General features: G+C 40.8%; 1 protein-coding gene across 6 annotated transcripts in view; it reads right to left on the minus strand.

Annotated features, from left to right (window-relative positions):
• Positions 1–13,047, minus strand: part of SHISA5 (shisa family member 5) — a 30,180-nt gene that overhangs the window by 4,192 nt on the left and 12,941 nt on the right. For all 6 annotated transcript variants that reach the window (XM_019280296.3, XM_019280294.3, XM_039559022.1 and 3 more), the window contains 2 exons: positions 1,627–1,742; positions 1,103–1,321 (listed from right to left, as the gene is read on the minus strand). In XM_019280296.3, the coding sequence (XP_019135841.1) occupies positions 1,103–1,321; positions 1,627–1,742 (335 nt within the window). The remainder of the gene's footprint in view (positions 1–1,102; positions 1,322–1,626; positions 1,743–13,047) is intronic.

Here is a 13,047-nt window from a genome sequence, read left to right on the forward strand (position 1 = left end):
AGTCTTTTTCGTATGCGAGTTGTCCTGACAGTTACTTTCTAAGGGCATTATCTACCACTCAGGACTACACTTTCCTTGTTACTTAGAAGGATGAACAGTGAAGTCTGTAATAGGGCTTGAAGTTCCTACAGGTAACTGCCTAGTTTTGGCCCCTCTGAGCAGCCAGGAGCCAACTGTTCAGATAACAGCTATTACCAGCAGAAGTGGGAATTAGTCATTGCAACAATAAGGCTGCATGAAAACAATGCTGTTGAAGAAGGAAAGCTGAAGAAAGAAGATTGTGATAATTCTAACTGCAAGTTGTCAACAGACTTCTCTGAAGTTCATCAGATACTTGCTAGTTTACAAAGATAGTGACTAGAAAATACCATCAGTGAAAACACCTTACAGAATCACAGGATGGCCTGAGGGACCTTAAAGATCATCTCCTTCCAACCCCCCTTTGCCATGGGCAGGGACACCTTCCATGAGACCAGGTTGTTCAGAGCTGCATCTAAACTGGCCTCGGACACTTCCAGAGATGTGTCCATAGCTTCTCTGGGCAACCTGTGCCAGGGCCTCACAAACCTCACAGTAAATAATTTTTTCCTAATAATTAATCTAACTTACTGTCTTTTAGTTTGAATCCATTCCCCCTTGTCCCGCCACTACATGCTCTTATAGAGCTCTTATATAGCTCTTATAGAGCTAGCAAATATTAGATTAGAAAGGGAATGAGGAAACATCCAACTCACGTATATATATATATATATGTGTGTGTGTGTATATATATATGTTAACTGGCTTTGATTTTAATATTAAATGTCAGCTGAATTAGTAAAACATTCTGCTGGATCAACTGACAGTCCCACATGTTGCCAAGCTTTGCCAGTACAGCTCCAGCTCACACCTCCTCTGGCAATGCTTAACATAGCAACGTGGTAGGGAAATTTCCTCCAGGGTGAAAAACAGCACCCGCCATAACTTGGGTTTTACATAATTTGTTCACATTTGTATTAACACAGCCTCAAAAAATAATAAATGCAAATAACACAAGATTTTCTGCAGAGCAACTGTCTCTTTAGCTGTTCAAGAGATGAAGAAGCACTCGGTGCTGCCTTACCTGCCACAGTTTCATGGTAAGCTGGGGGTCCCGCCGGCTGCATGGGGTAAGGGGGAGGGTACTGCGCAGGGTACGGAGCCACCGGCATTCCCGGCTGGGGCTGGATAGCCACGGGCTGGTAGCCTTGATATGGAGCTGCTGGGTAGTTGGGTGGCACTGCTGGTTGTTGGGGATAGGCAGAGTGAACCACCGTTGTGGTGGCAGTGGTGGTCACCACAGCTACAGGCAAGGAAAAGGAACACAGTTAGTGCTGGTGGCCCCCAAACAAAAAACCCAAACAACTCCCAGACCCCCCGCATGGTGGGAGGGAAGAGAACTTCTAAATGCTCAGAAAATATTCAAAAATAGCTCTCTGCAACTTCACATTCTGAAGCAGCTTAAATGCTTATTTTTAACATTTAGGTATTGCAACTTCCAAGCAGAGTATTTCCACCTATTATAGGAACACAATTTTCCGTGAGGGATAAAAAAAAAAAAATCCTCTTCAGAGATGTAAAAAAGGAAATAACTCTAGAGCTACTTACGCCGTGGTTTTCGACATGCTTTGTACAGACAGCAACAGGAACAGGTGAGGCACAGAATAATAGTAATGACAATCACTGCACAAACAGTAATTCCAATGGCAATAAGGGTTCCAAAACTGCAAGAGAGAGATCACCAGGAACTGGTAAGAGTCACTCCTTAACCAAACCTGTAGCAAACACGTTGCTCCACCTCCAATCTCTCAGTACTTATTGGACTAAGAAATAACTGTGGAAGGCAGTGCTGGAGGTCGGGTCCGCTAAGCCAGGGGAAGCTGAGCCAACCCTGCCAAGGGGTCTTTGGTCCCTCTCATTTTAGTGTGACTGTGATTGTTGTTTTAGTGAACACACAGGTTCAGAGCACGCCCAAAATGAAGCACCCCAACCTTCGGGGTGACAGCAAGTTCTTCCCACATTCCCTAAGACCTCCCAGCCCCAAACTCAAGACAATCTCAGCACTGAACAGATTCTTGGCAGGTTCCTTGGCATCTGCAAACAGTTGTTTTAGAAACCATGTTTCACACAGTTAGGAAGAACTGAAATTCTGACTTTACTGCAACACAAGTATGCCAGGCCACATAATGGGACACAGAAACACTGCCTAAAACTCCACAATTTAGTACAGGAAGGTCAAAGATTACGCCAGCTTTGAGCTCTGTCATGAGCACCAAACGATGAACGCAGACATAACCAGTCACCTCTAGAAGCTTTACAAGTTCTATTTACCACACGGGGGAGAAAAGGTATTGCAGCAAAGCCAGTGACAATTCCCTTTAAAGTGCTAAATGAAATGATCTGTTTCCTACTGTCTGAAATCACTAAAGCCCTTCTTCCACAGAATCCAAAGTCTCCAGCACTCTTATTTCTTAAAAAACACACCACGCATCAGTTTTGGGAACAATTGCAGGAACTCAGTTTTAACGAACAACCAGCTCTAAAATAATGACCTGAGAGCTGGTTTCACATCCATCCTGTTTTTGCTTGTCGGTGGAGATTTTGGCTACAGAGCTCTGTTTTTTTTTCCTGCTCAGTTTCCTTTTAACAGCTTTAAACAAAATGACACATCTCGAGAATGTCCAGCAATTTTCACCTGGCTACCAAACACCCACCAAATGTGAAAATTGCATTTGAGTGTTAGTGACACTGGAAGGTTAAATCACTGACAAACAGAATTGCAAAATGCTCTAGCCTCAGCCCAAATTTAAAAGACCTCACCTCAGTGTCTTCTAGAGCAATTTAACCCTTAGTAAGCTGAGCACTAACTGAACACAAGCACTGACTAATAGAAAAGGCTCAATTTAAAATGCATTCTTTCCCCTTAAGAGAGGTTGCATCAATTTTATTTTGTTTCTGCAAAAACTAGAAGAAAAAGCTTGAGTCAAATCTCTTCCAAAACAATGATTTTATCAAACTGTATCTAACTTGAGCACTGATTCTGTGAAGCCCTAAATACAGCACTTATGGATACAACCATGAAGTACTAAATGGGATACTGTGGATTGCCCACACGCACTGCAACTAAGCATTTACATGTAAAACAGGAAGCAGGAACTGCTGCAGCCTGCTGAAGTCACAGGAACCATGTCAGAAACACCGCCAGGAAAGTAAATGGATTACTGCAACACAACCGCAGGATGTAAAGGTGCAAATAATGTGTTGAGGAACATGTGCATGTTTTGCCCCATTTATTTGCACCCTTACAAAACGTTTTTGAGATGCTAAGCTAAACATGCACTCCTGAACACCCAGCTTTTAAGTGCCCTCTCATCCTCATGAGCATCAGCTTCACTTCAGCACAGTAAATTCACAGCAGCTCATCATCATCCAAAAATCCCACTTCTTTCAAGTCTGGTATAAAAAGCAAAATCCAAATGCCATTTCAAGAGAAGAAAAAGACAGAGAGAGAATTGCACTCAGTGGTTTCGTACACTGAATTACCCATCCTGATTCCAATGCTCCCAAGGAACAGCATCCTTCAGAAACTGCAGGACAAGAAACGTCAACTGCAATTTCTGGTACTTGTGGAGCAGCCAACAGTTTTTTCTTTCCTCTTGTTCCCACTTCTGGATCAACCCTGAAAGAGCTCTGTCACCAGGGAAGTTGACATTACTTCCATTACACAGAGTTATTCTCCAGCAACATTAGCAGAGACAAAGTAAAGGAGTCTACTAGGTTCTTCCTCAGGCTTTTTCCCCAGTAAAGTAAAAAACCACCTTTTTTCAAGTGAACTATGCTAAGGAAAGAAATTCTTGTGTCAAGGAAAAAGATTAGGGCTGAAGAAGACAACTACAATTCTTCACTTCTACAGACAATATCTTAGAACCTTAGCAAAGGCTGGGCAAAATCAAAGATACCAAAAAAAAGGAGATAAAGTGGAGAAATATTTACTCATTGTTAATTACTGAGCACAGCAGGAAACTGGCACAGCCCCCTTATCTTTCACAACTAAATTCATTTCTGATATGAGGAGAGAAGACAGCACAAGTCCATCTGCAGCCAAGCTGGCCATCAACAGATAAAAACAGTGGCCATGGGCTCCATTTGTTTATTTTTAATACAGTTTTCTGCTCAATGAAGCAGGTATCTCATATTTGCTACCTCTAATAAAGAACACAACAAAAGCAAAGCTAAAAACCAACTCACCACTTTCTTATTTTCACCAAGTTGTTGGAGACACCCAGTGCATTTGCATCACTTGTGTCTTTGGCAAAATGACACTACCATGGCACAAGGACATTTTGCACCCATCTTTGAAGAGTTAAAGAGACAGATGTTTGAAGGGCAGGTGTGTCAGGTGTATATGTCAGAGTTCTGTGTTCGTATGTGCAAACACTGTGATCCAGTCCTGCCCACTGAAACACTGTGTGATTGCTGCAGACCAAAATTATAAGCTGTCAGAGACAACCCAGCAAGTAAAGTAACAGAGAGGAGTTAGTTCTTCTCACAGTTCTCTAAGGAATGTAATAACTGATTACCAGCAGGCATTTTTATCACCTACTTCACAGCAGATAATTTTCCTGCCAATGCTTGGGCTCATGCAGACTAATGTCTTGGAACAGCAGCAAGTAGGGAGACATTTACAGAAAAAACTAGTAAGTGCTGTGAACTTGTAATTCATGTCATCAACACTCTCTTTCAACAGTGGAGCTCTTCAAAAAGAATTTTTTTTCTAACTATTTTTATTGACAATCAAAACTAGCAATACTCTTCTGGAATTTCTGCATGGTCAGTCACTACCTTACTCTAATAATGTCTTTTTACTGCCCAAGTATTGTCCTGAGCACTTCTTGAGCATTTAAGTGATATCCCACTACTGAAAAAGGTGCAGGAAGGCTGCCACTAACTGGTGATAGTCAAGTGAGGTCAGAATGGTGCTCAACATACTTTCCTCAGTGAACCTTCTAACTTTCAGGAGACAAGACATTCCAGGTACTGTATAAAGACTCTCTTTCAGTATGCTAACTCCTTTCTTAGACAAAAATCGCTTCATTTGATTGCTTTCACCTGATGAATCTGCCTAAAGGACTCTGAAAATATTTGGAAAACACATATTCACATTAAATGATAATTTAATTACTGTTAGCACGGTACATAAATGAAGAACAGACGTGAGGGATTGTTGCTTACAGATTCTCCTCTGAATGGTTAACCATGAGAAAACAAATGCCAACCAAAACCGAAAGCACACCTGATGCCTGCATTCTGCAAACAAACGTCAGAGTGCAGAAATCAGGGTGGCCACAGCACCAGCTCAGAATGCTCTGCTGGCGTCAGTCAGAATTCGGGTTCCCAGACTCCCACATTATATACACCATAGTCTAAATAAAGCACACCCAGTTATAAACAGCTTGAGCTCATTCACTGACATTTCCTGCTTCTTTCTCGTCACAGAAAAGGGAATTTTTGCCAGTGATTTGATAAAAAACAAAATCAAACCTAACAGTGGTTTTACTGCAGCAACAACAAACTGCAGCTTCTCATAAAATGTATGGGAAAGTAAATATGGAGAGATTTACTCCATTTAGTAAAAATGGAGAGACAATACCCTGCCCCTTCCTACCACCACCTCTCCCCTGCCTTGCCCTACCTCCATTTCCACCCTTATCCTCTCTTTCCTACCCTTGGAAAGCACTGAAGTGCATGTGTAATGAGGATGTCTCACAGACTCAGCTTATCTCTAAAGCTGTCTCATTATTCAAAATATCTATCAGGTCACATAAAGGGAGTTACTTGCCTACTTTACCCCTTTCAGTACTGAATGAGATGCAACGGACATATTAAAATGTGAGAATTAAGCCCAGAATCTAAATAATACTATTTGTAGAAGTTAATTCTCAAGGCAGTTGTTCATGTTGGAGATCTCTATCTTGAACACTGTCAAGTGGGGGAAAAAAAGTAGTTTATTTAAAGCATTTTCAAATATCAAAGTTTCAATTCCAGCAATGTATTTTTAACTCTCCTTAACAGTTTGAATCACTTAAGTCAGTGACATTTTATAAGCTGATACAAAGAAAGTTTTCACATATCTATGCATTCATGTGAGTAGGACATACTAAAAATTTTGTCTTAAAACAGAAAAAAAAATCCAAATGAACAATGAGACCACCTAGTTCTGAAAAATTAGTTTAAGCAGCCTTTTTATTGTGCAAGTTTTAATCTGCTCCAAGATTTGTTCCATGCTTCAAGAAACACATTGTCGAAGTTCTTTTCAAAAGCACTGCTGCTTTTAAAAACAAACATTTACAAATACTGAGTTACAGCTGTAACACAGGGTGGTCTGGAAAGACGTCAAAAGATAATTTAGGCCATTCCTAAAAGTAAAATTAAAAATTGAGTATATGCATGTCATTCTTTACTGCTCCAGAAAAGGATCCAGTTCCCAGAAATGTGATGGAACAGTAAATATCCACGTTTGCCCTGACTCAGGAGTAGGGCATGATGAAACAAGTCCCCAGAGAGAGATGCTTACCTAACATTTTAGTCACAGCCATACAATGCCACATACTGCCTCTAAAGTTTAGCAGGAAAATAAGGAATAAATTATTTTTTTAAAGCAATGTGAATTCCCAAGAGCCTTTCAGAGGGATTACTTTTTACAACTTCACTAACAACACACTTCCTCAGTTTAATGTCTTAGCCTAAAAAGTCAAAACGTAAGAACCACTTTCCTAAAGATTAAAAGAAAATAATTTACCATTACTCAGAAAACAAACTCAGAGGAAAACATTAGCCTGATTTTAACACTTGAAAGAGTGACCAGCCTATTTTAGCACAGCCAGGAGCATCAGCACAAGCAGACAATCAAAACATACACCACAGTTAAGCCTCCCAGTCCAGGTGCAATCACAGAAATTGCTGGTGCAGCCTTGGCCACCTCCCCAAAACAGGATCTCTACACGATCAGGAAGTTTCCAAGTGATTCTTGTGGTAGGCAACAGGCAGCCTAAGACTCAGACTGAGCAGCATGGTTTCAATTTTATGAAATCTTGGTCATTTCATCAGACTGGCAGCTTTAAGTAAGTGCAAAGTCATTTTTTACAAGCTCTACAAATGCAGTGAAGTGTGGATTGGAACTGTGATGTCTGCACTGGTCTTTCAGACAAATGTTAACTCAAGTTAGCACTTGAGGCCGTCTCTCCTGCGTTCCTGCCCACATACAGTCCCTTAATGTCATGAAAAGGGTTTCATTTTATTTTGACTAACCCATCAGAGCAGCACCAGCTCAAGCCATCACTAACTGCAACCTGCCCTAGCAGGGACACAGATTAACTGAAAACCCCTAAAACTCAGCACCACTTTCCATAATTCTTTCTGGGTACCCCCAAAAGGAGAGTTTGCAACAGGAGTTCCAGCAAAACAACCCCTCTGTTTACCTGCAGTACCAACAGCCCTGAGCTACATCCCCCAGAGTCCACAGCTGAGCACAGCCCAGGGACCCAGCTCTGGCATGAGAAACAACCTAAAGCAACAACAATAAAGCCATGGGAAGCCAAGAAACCCTGCAACTGCCAAAGTGCTATAGAAAAAGAGAAGGCAGGAGTCTTCTTGGGGAAGAAGTTTGCTAAATATGTACTGAATGGAGCCTTTAGCTGTTTGTTCGAATAGGAAGCTGACGTGGATTACTTTAAGCCCAAAATAATGAACTTTAATTTTATACACAAAGACCTACTGGAAATAAAGCTAACTACTATTTTTTACATTATATTTACATTATTTTTTTTAATTTTCCTTTTTTTCCACAATAACACGTTTAGCACAACATGTTCTTAAACAGCCTTTATGAGAAAGTGGCAGGGAGGGAACTTCCTGGAGTTTGTGGTTTTACTCAGACATCTGACACCCTAATCCAACAGGTTATTATGGAATATGTATACAAGCTTATGTATTTCTTGGTCCATAAAGAGTGCACTTGTACTAAATATGTCTATTTACATACATCCCTTTGTAATACATACTAAAAATACAATTTCCCAGTGAAGTTTCCCAGGAAATCTATTATTGTACACTCTGCAGACAACTGAGAGTAATTGCTGTAAGTAACTGGTGCATTAAAATATGCACATAACAAGGAGAAAAGTCAAGGCTACATTCAGAGGGATTCAACAACAGTGCAAGAATCAACACTGCAGCTTCATGCAGGCCCCCAGATAATTTTCAGTTCATTGGATCCTCAGCATATAAACCGTCTTTAAACACAATTAAAGGCATTTGCTTCTACAGCTGGTAAATAAATTTTAAATGCTCCTTTAGTGGCAAAAAGAGAATGTAGATTGATTACAGCTATTTAAGGCAAACAACATGAGTCAGTTCCATTCCTACTGCGCACTTCAAGGACACAGGATGTTACCCCCACAACCAAATTCAAATTTGGCAATGGGAAGGATTTTTCTTAGATGGTTAACTGAATTAATAGAACAAGTTTAACTGAAAAAAAATAATAACTAAGTGCCACAAAAAAATTTTCCCCACAAAAACTGCAATATTATGAATTTGCTACTGCCAATACCATACTAATTCTAGAAAGCAGATTTTAAGTAACTAACTAGAAACTAACTTGGCTAAAGAGTCAAAGGATTTTTTCTTTTTCCTGGAAAATTGTAACCAGGTGTATGACTTGCCAAACACACTGGAACTGCAGTAAAAGGGAATTTGGACTAGGTTACACCCACTTGCTTTGCTTGCCTTATAACTCAGCTTTTATAGCAAACACACCTTTTTCTTTACCCACGTAACTCATGTATCATCACATATGTAAAATTTCCAAACACTGTGTTCAGGCAGGAGCAAAGTTTAAATTAAGTAAATTAATTATGGTGTACTACTCTGAAATGACATCCTGCCCCACATTCCCCCTCTCTTCTGGAATATTACTCATCCAGCACAACAAGCATCATCAAGGAAAATCTAACAGTGTACAACTGAGAACAGGCCACTGCAGCAGAGGTCACATCTGGCCAATCACTACTTCTTTTAAATGGCACTGATTGTTAACAAGACCTTCACCAAAAGAGTCACAAAAGTGACTTTCATGACTAGTTCCTTTCACAACCTAAAAAAAGAGAGATTTTTAAGTTTACCTCTCAGTGGAATTGAGAGCCAGAGATCACGCTAATAAAAATAGAGGTGCATCACATGAAAAATGAATGGTATAAAATGCTTTGAATAAAAGTATTTTGTCAAAAGGCCAATCTTTACATAATTGGGAATTTCCTGAAATTAAACTAATTTGTTCATTTCACAGAAGACCCTACAGCTGCAGTTTTAAAAGGCTGGGCAGTTTAAGGATATTCTCCTCCTCCCATAATACATCTACAACACAATCTGTGGCAAATATATCCAGCTACACCTCAGGTCAGGGCTTTTTTATGGCAGTATATGAAAAAGCAGAATTGGAGCTGCCTTCGGAATCCACATGCTCAAACTTTTACAGATCCTAATAAATAACCATCATGGTCTTTTAAAGATGTTTTTAAAGGATTCTCTGTCTCTTGGACTATAGGATCCTTCTCTGAGGGTTACCCTACCTGCAACCACTTCCACAAGCTCTCTCTCCAGAGTCAACCTGTATGTTGAAAATTTACTGTTTTCAGAGTTACACTGTGCACAGTTACACAGAGGCACAACAAAACCCACAGCCGGAGGGAACACTCTGCCGTGGTAGGTAAATCCACTCAATGAAGCACAGAGCCACAGGAAAATTAACTCCTCAACAAAATCCAAGTGACCAATCTTGCCATGTCTTTGCATGCTCAGGCCAGGTTGTCTTGTTTGCTGCTGTCACACAGCCCTCTGTGGTTAGCAGAGCATGCTAACCCAGCCGTGTGCATCTGCCTCTGGTGCCAGGGCAGCATTTTTCAATCTCTCCTTCCTGCTTGGTTTCTGAGGAAACAAAACCTAAGCCCAGTGCCTGCAGCAGCAGCTCAGACACCACAATTCACAACTCTGCCACCTTCAAGCAGCTTCTTCACCAAGAACACAGCGAACACAAAACCAAACGCTCTGTGAGTTACCGCTGCTAGTTGTCCAAGCTGATATTTACTCTTCAGGCTAGTAAAAAGCATAGAACATTTTTTTTAAGTGGCTTCAAATCCAAATCTCAGTTGTTTCCAGGCAAGAAGCTTACATTCCTTGGTGAGATTAGCCTGTGCCTGAACACAAGCCTCCCAGAACAGGCTCTATGCAGTTTAACTCATTTATTACAGAAAATATCAAGGACCAGCACTGGAATAGAAATCCTTTGCTCATTAAATAGAGACTGCTTACATTTCTAGAAGCTTTTTCCCAATTTTCGTGGAGTCTTCCCTCTAGAAATATTCCAAAACCACCTGGACACATTCCTGGGTAACCTGCTCTAGGTGACCCTGTCTTGGAGGGAGATTGGACTTAATGATCTCCAGAGGCTCCTTCCAACCCTAACAATTCTGTGATTCTGTAATAACCCTCATGATTTATTTTCTTACCACTGACAACATTTTACAGATGCTGGAGCATCCAAATGCACTGGAAAGTGTAAACTGGAGTCCCTGATAGTGATAGCAGGGGAGGAGAAATGGGGTATAGTTCAAAATCACAGTATTTTTGACCTTGTCTGTGGAGAAAACATGGGCTTGAAAATATCTAAACCAGACAAAGCAAATTAGGATAATCACATCTTTCACTGTTAGAAATATGCTGGTTTTGCCAGATTAGGCCTGTAGCAGACTACTGCAGATGCCACATTTCAGCCAAAGGCAGCCAGAATGACATGGATTTTTTCCATATCATAAAAGCACAACGAAGCCACAAGACAACACATGGCTCAAACCCCAAACGAGCACAACCCCATCCAACAAGGCTGTTCTGTCTCTGCTGGCCAAAGCTCCCCAGGAAGATGGACATTCTGCCTCCCCCTTCTCATAAGGAGGAACAGCCTTTCCTCAAGCATTACTGTACCTGTTACACAATCTGCTGTAACTTACAGGCAGAAATTAATTCAGAAACAGAGCCCAATTAACTGTGTACACAGACAATGTGAAGTTTTGTTTCCAATTAGAAGCTGGTATCAGCTGCCCCAAGTACATTATTTTCTGCTGTAACTCTGATACAGATGTTCTGAATTGCTCCACCTCCTTAAACACTCAAATATTTCACAATTAGTTGAATTGTGGATATGAGTCATCTAATTTCCTTTTCCAGTAAGGGTCACTATTGGAAAACTGGCATACCAAGGCTAAGTAATCACATTACCAATGAAAATAATAACAAGTGCTGTCCTGGTGAATCAGTGCTCTGCTTCTTGCACAGTTTCTTAAAATAAGAATACTATGTACAGCAGAATGAAAAGGGAAAACCAGCTAAATTTACCTTATTGCTCACAATCCATCTTCGAAACCAGAGCAAATCAGGGAAAAACTCAGTAATCCAATTAAAATGTGGGGAAAAAAATCCTGAAACACCTTCCAGTAGTAAACACTTTCCACAACACATTCACTAGCAGCAAAAATTGGAGCAATCACTCATGGTCGAGGAAAAACGGTGACAAATTTATCAAGTTCAGCAATATGAAACCCATGCCTACACCCTGACCTAAAACTTCCACATGATCTTTAAGGACTGATCAACAAAGTAAAAAGCCTGAATTTGAGTTAACCCTGACTTTCATACTTCTCCCAGAATGCTTACATTTGCTTCCAAATGCAGTATTCTGGGAAGCAAAATGCTTTCAAGTACTTAGAAGAGCATTATTAAGACACTCCAATGGAGTGGAATTTATTGTCTTTAAAATGTCTGAAGATTATAGGGTATGGACTGCTTAAAGTGTGAAATACACTTAAAAGGATTGCCCAAAGTGGACCCCTGCCTCAACAGCACCTGATACTCAGTGTAAATACTGAAAAACATTAATACTAAAGGATAATACTAGAAAGAAACCTGCCAAAAACTGGTGCTTTGCTTGCACTTCTGCAAAAGATCTCAGAATAAACGCAGTAAAAAAGCAGAAGTAGAAGCAAACTAGAAATTCCTCAGCTGGGCAAGACAACAAACATTCCAGCAATAGCCCTTCCCTAGCCCTTAGAATTAGGGTGTAATTGTGGCAGGTTTTCCAAGCAGGGAGAAGAGACACCAGACCACAGAGTCCAGTGGCAAGTCCACAGGTAGCTTGTAACTAGCCCTCAGAAAAGGGAAGTTCACTTAAAAAGACAGGGTTTGTGAGCAGTGTGCCAGGGTGGTAACTCAACCTAGAAATCAGCCTGATGCAAGAAGAATGGGGAACTCAATGCCTTCTGACCCATAACGCCAGGAGACCATCATCTCCTTCTCAAGGGCAGTGTCAAAGGTAATATTTGCAACTCCTAAGAAAGAACAAGGTGCTAAAGGAAGTTGTCCTTCGCTGCCTCCTGCCACGTTACAAACTGTTCAAAGAGAATGCTCATCTTGTTGGAGAATCGAAGAAATATTCCAACTGACATCAGCCCTTCTCTCTACACAGTGAAGAATTAAACTAACATAGTCATCAAGAAACAAGGCAAAACCTGTCTTTTAAAAGAAATTGGCACGGAGGGAGAGGGTGGAGTATAGCTTGCAGGCAAGGAAGCAGGGACACCTCTTCCAGAAGGAATACAGCTCACTACTTGGTTAAAAAAACACAGAAACCTCAACACACACAACACAAAACCCCGGGCACTGTGTGTAACTAAACAAAAACCTATCTGGTGTCCCACTGGCTGCAGTCACAGATGGAGCCACTCACTGCAATTCCCAGTGCTGAAACACCCTAAATGGGACACCTCAGTCGTAAGTCATTTTGGAAAGTTCTGAGATGTGGTTTTCCTCCAGAGTCATATCCGGGTGGCTTTTCAAGGACAGTATTCCTGTGAGTAATTACCACTTTTCTAATAAAATTGCCTAACAAGAAGGTTAAGTTTGATGTCAAATCTAGGCCTT

Source organism: Corvus cornix, chromosome 12, assembly GCF_000738735.6.
Source record: "Corvus cornix cornix isolate S_Up_H32 chromosome 12, ASM73873v5, whole genome shotgun sequence".
NCBI classification, from domain to species: Eukaryota; Metazoa; Chordata; class Aves; order Passeriformes; family Corvidae; genus Corvus; species Corvus cornix.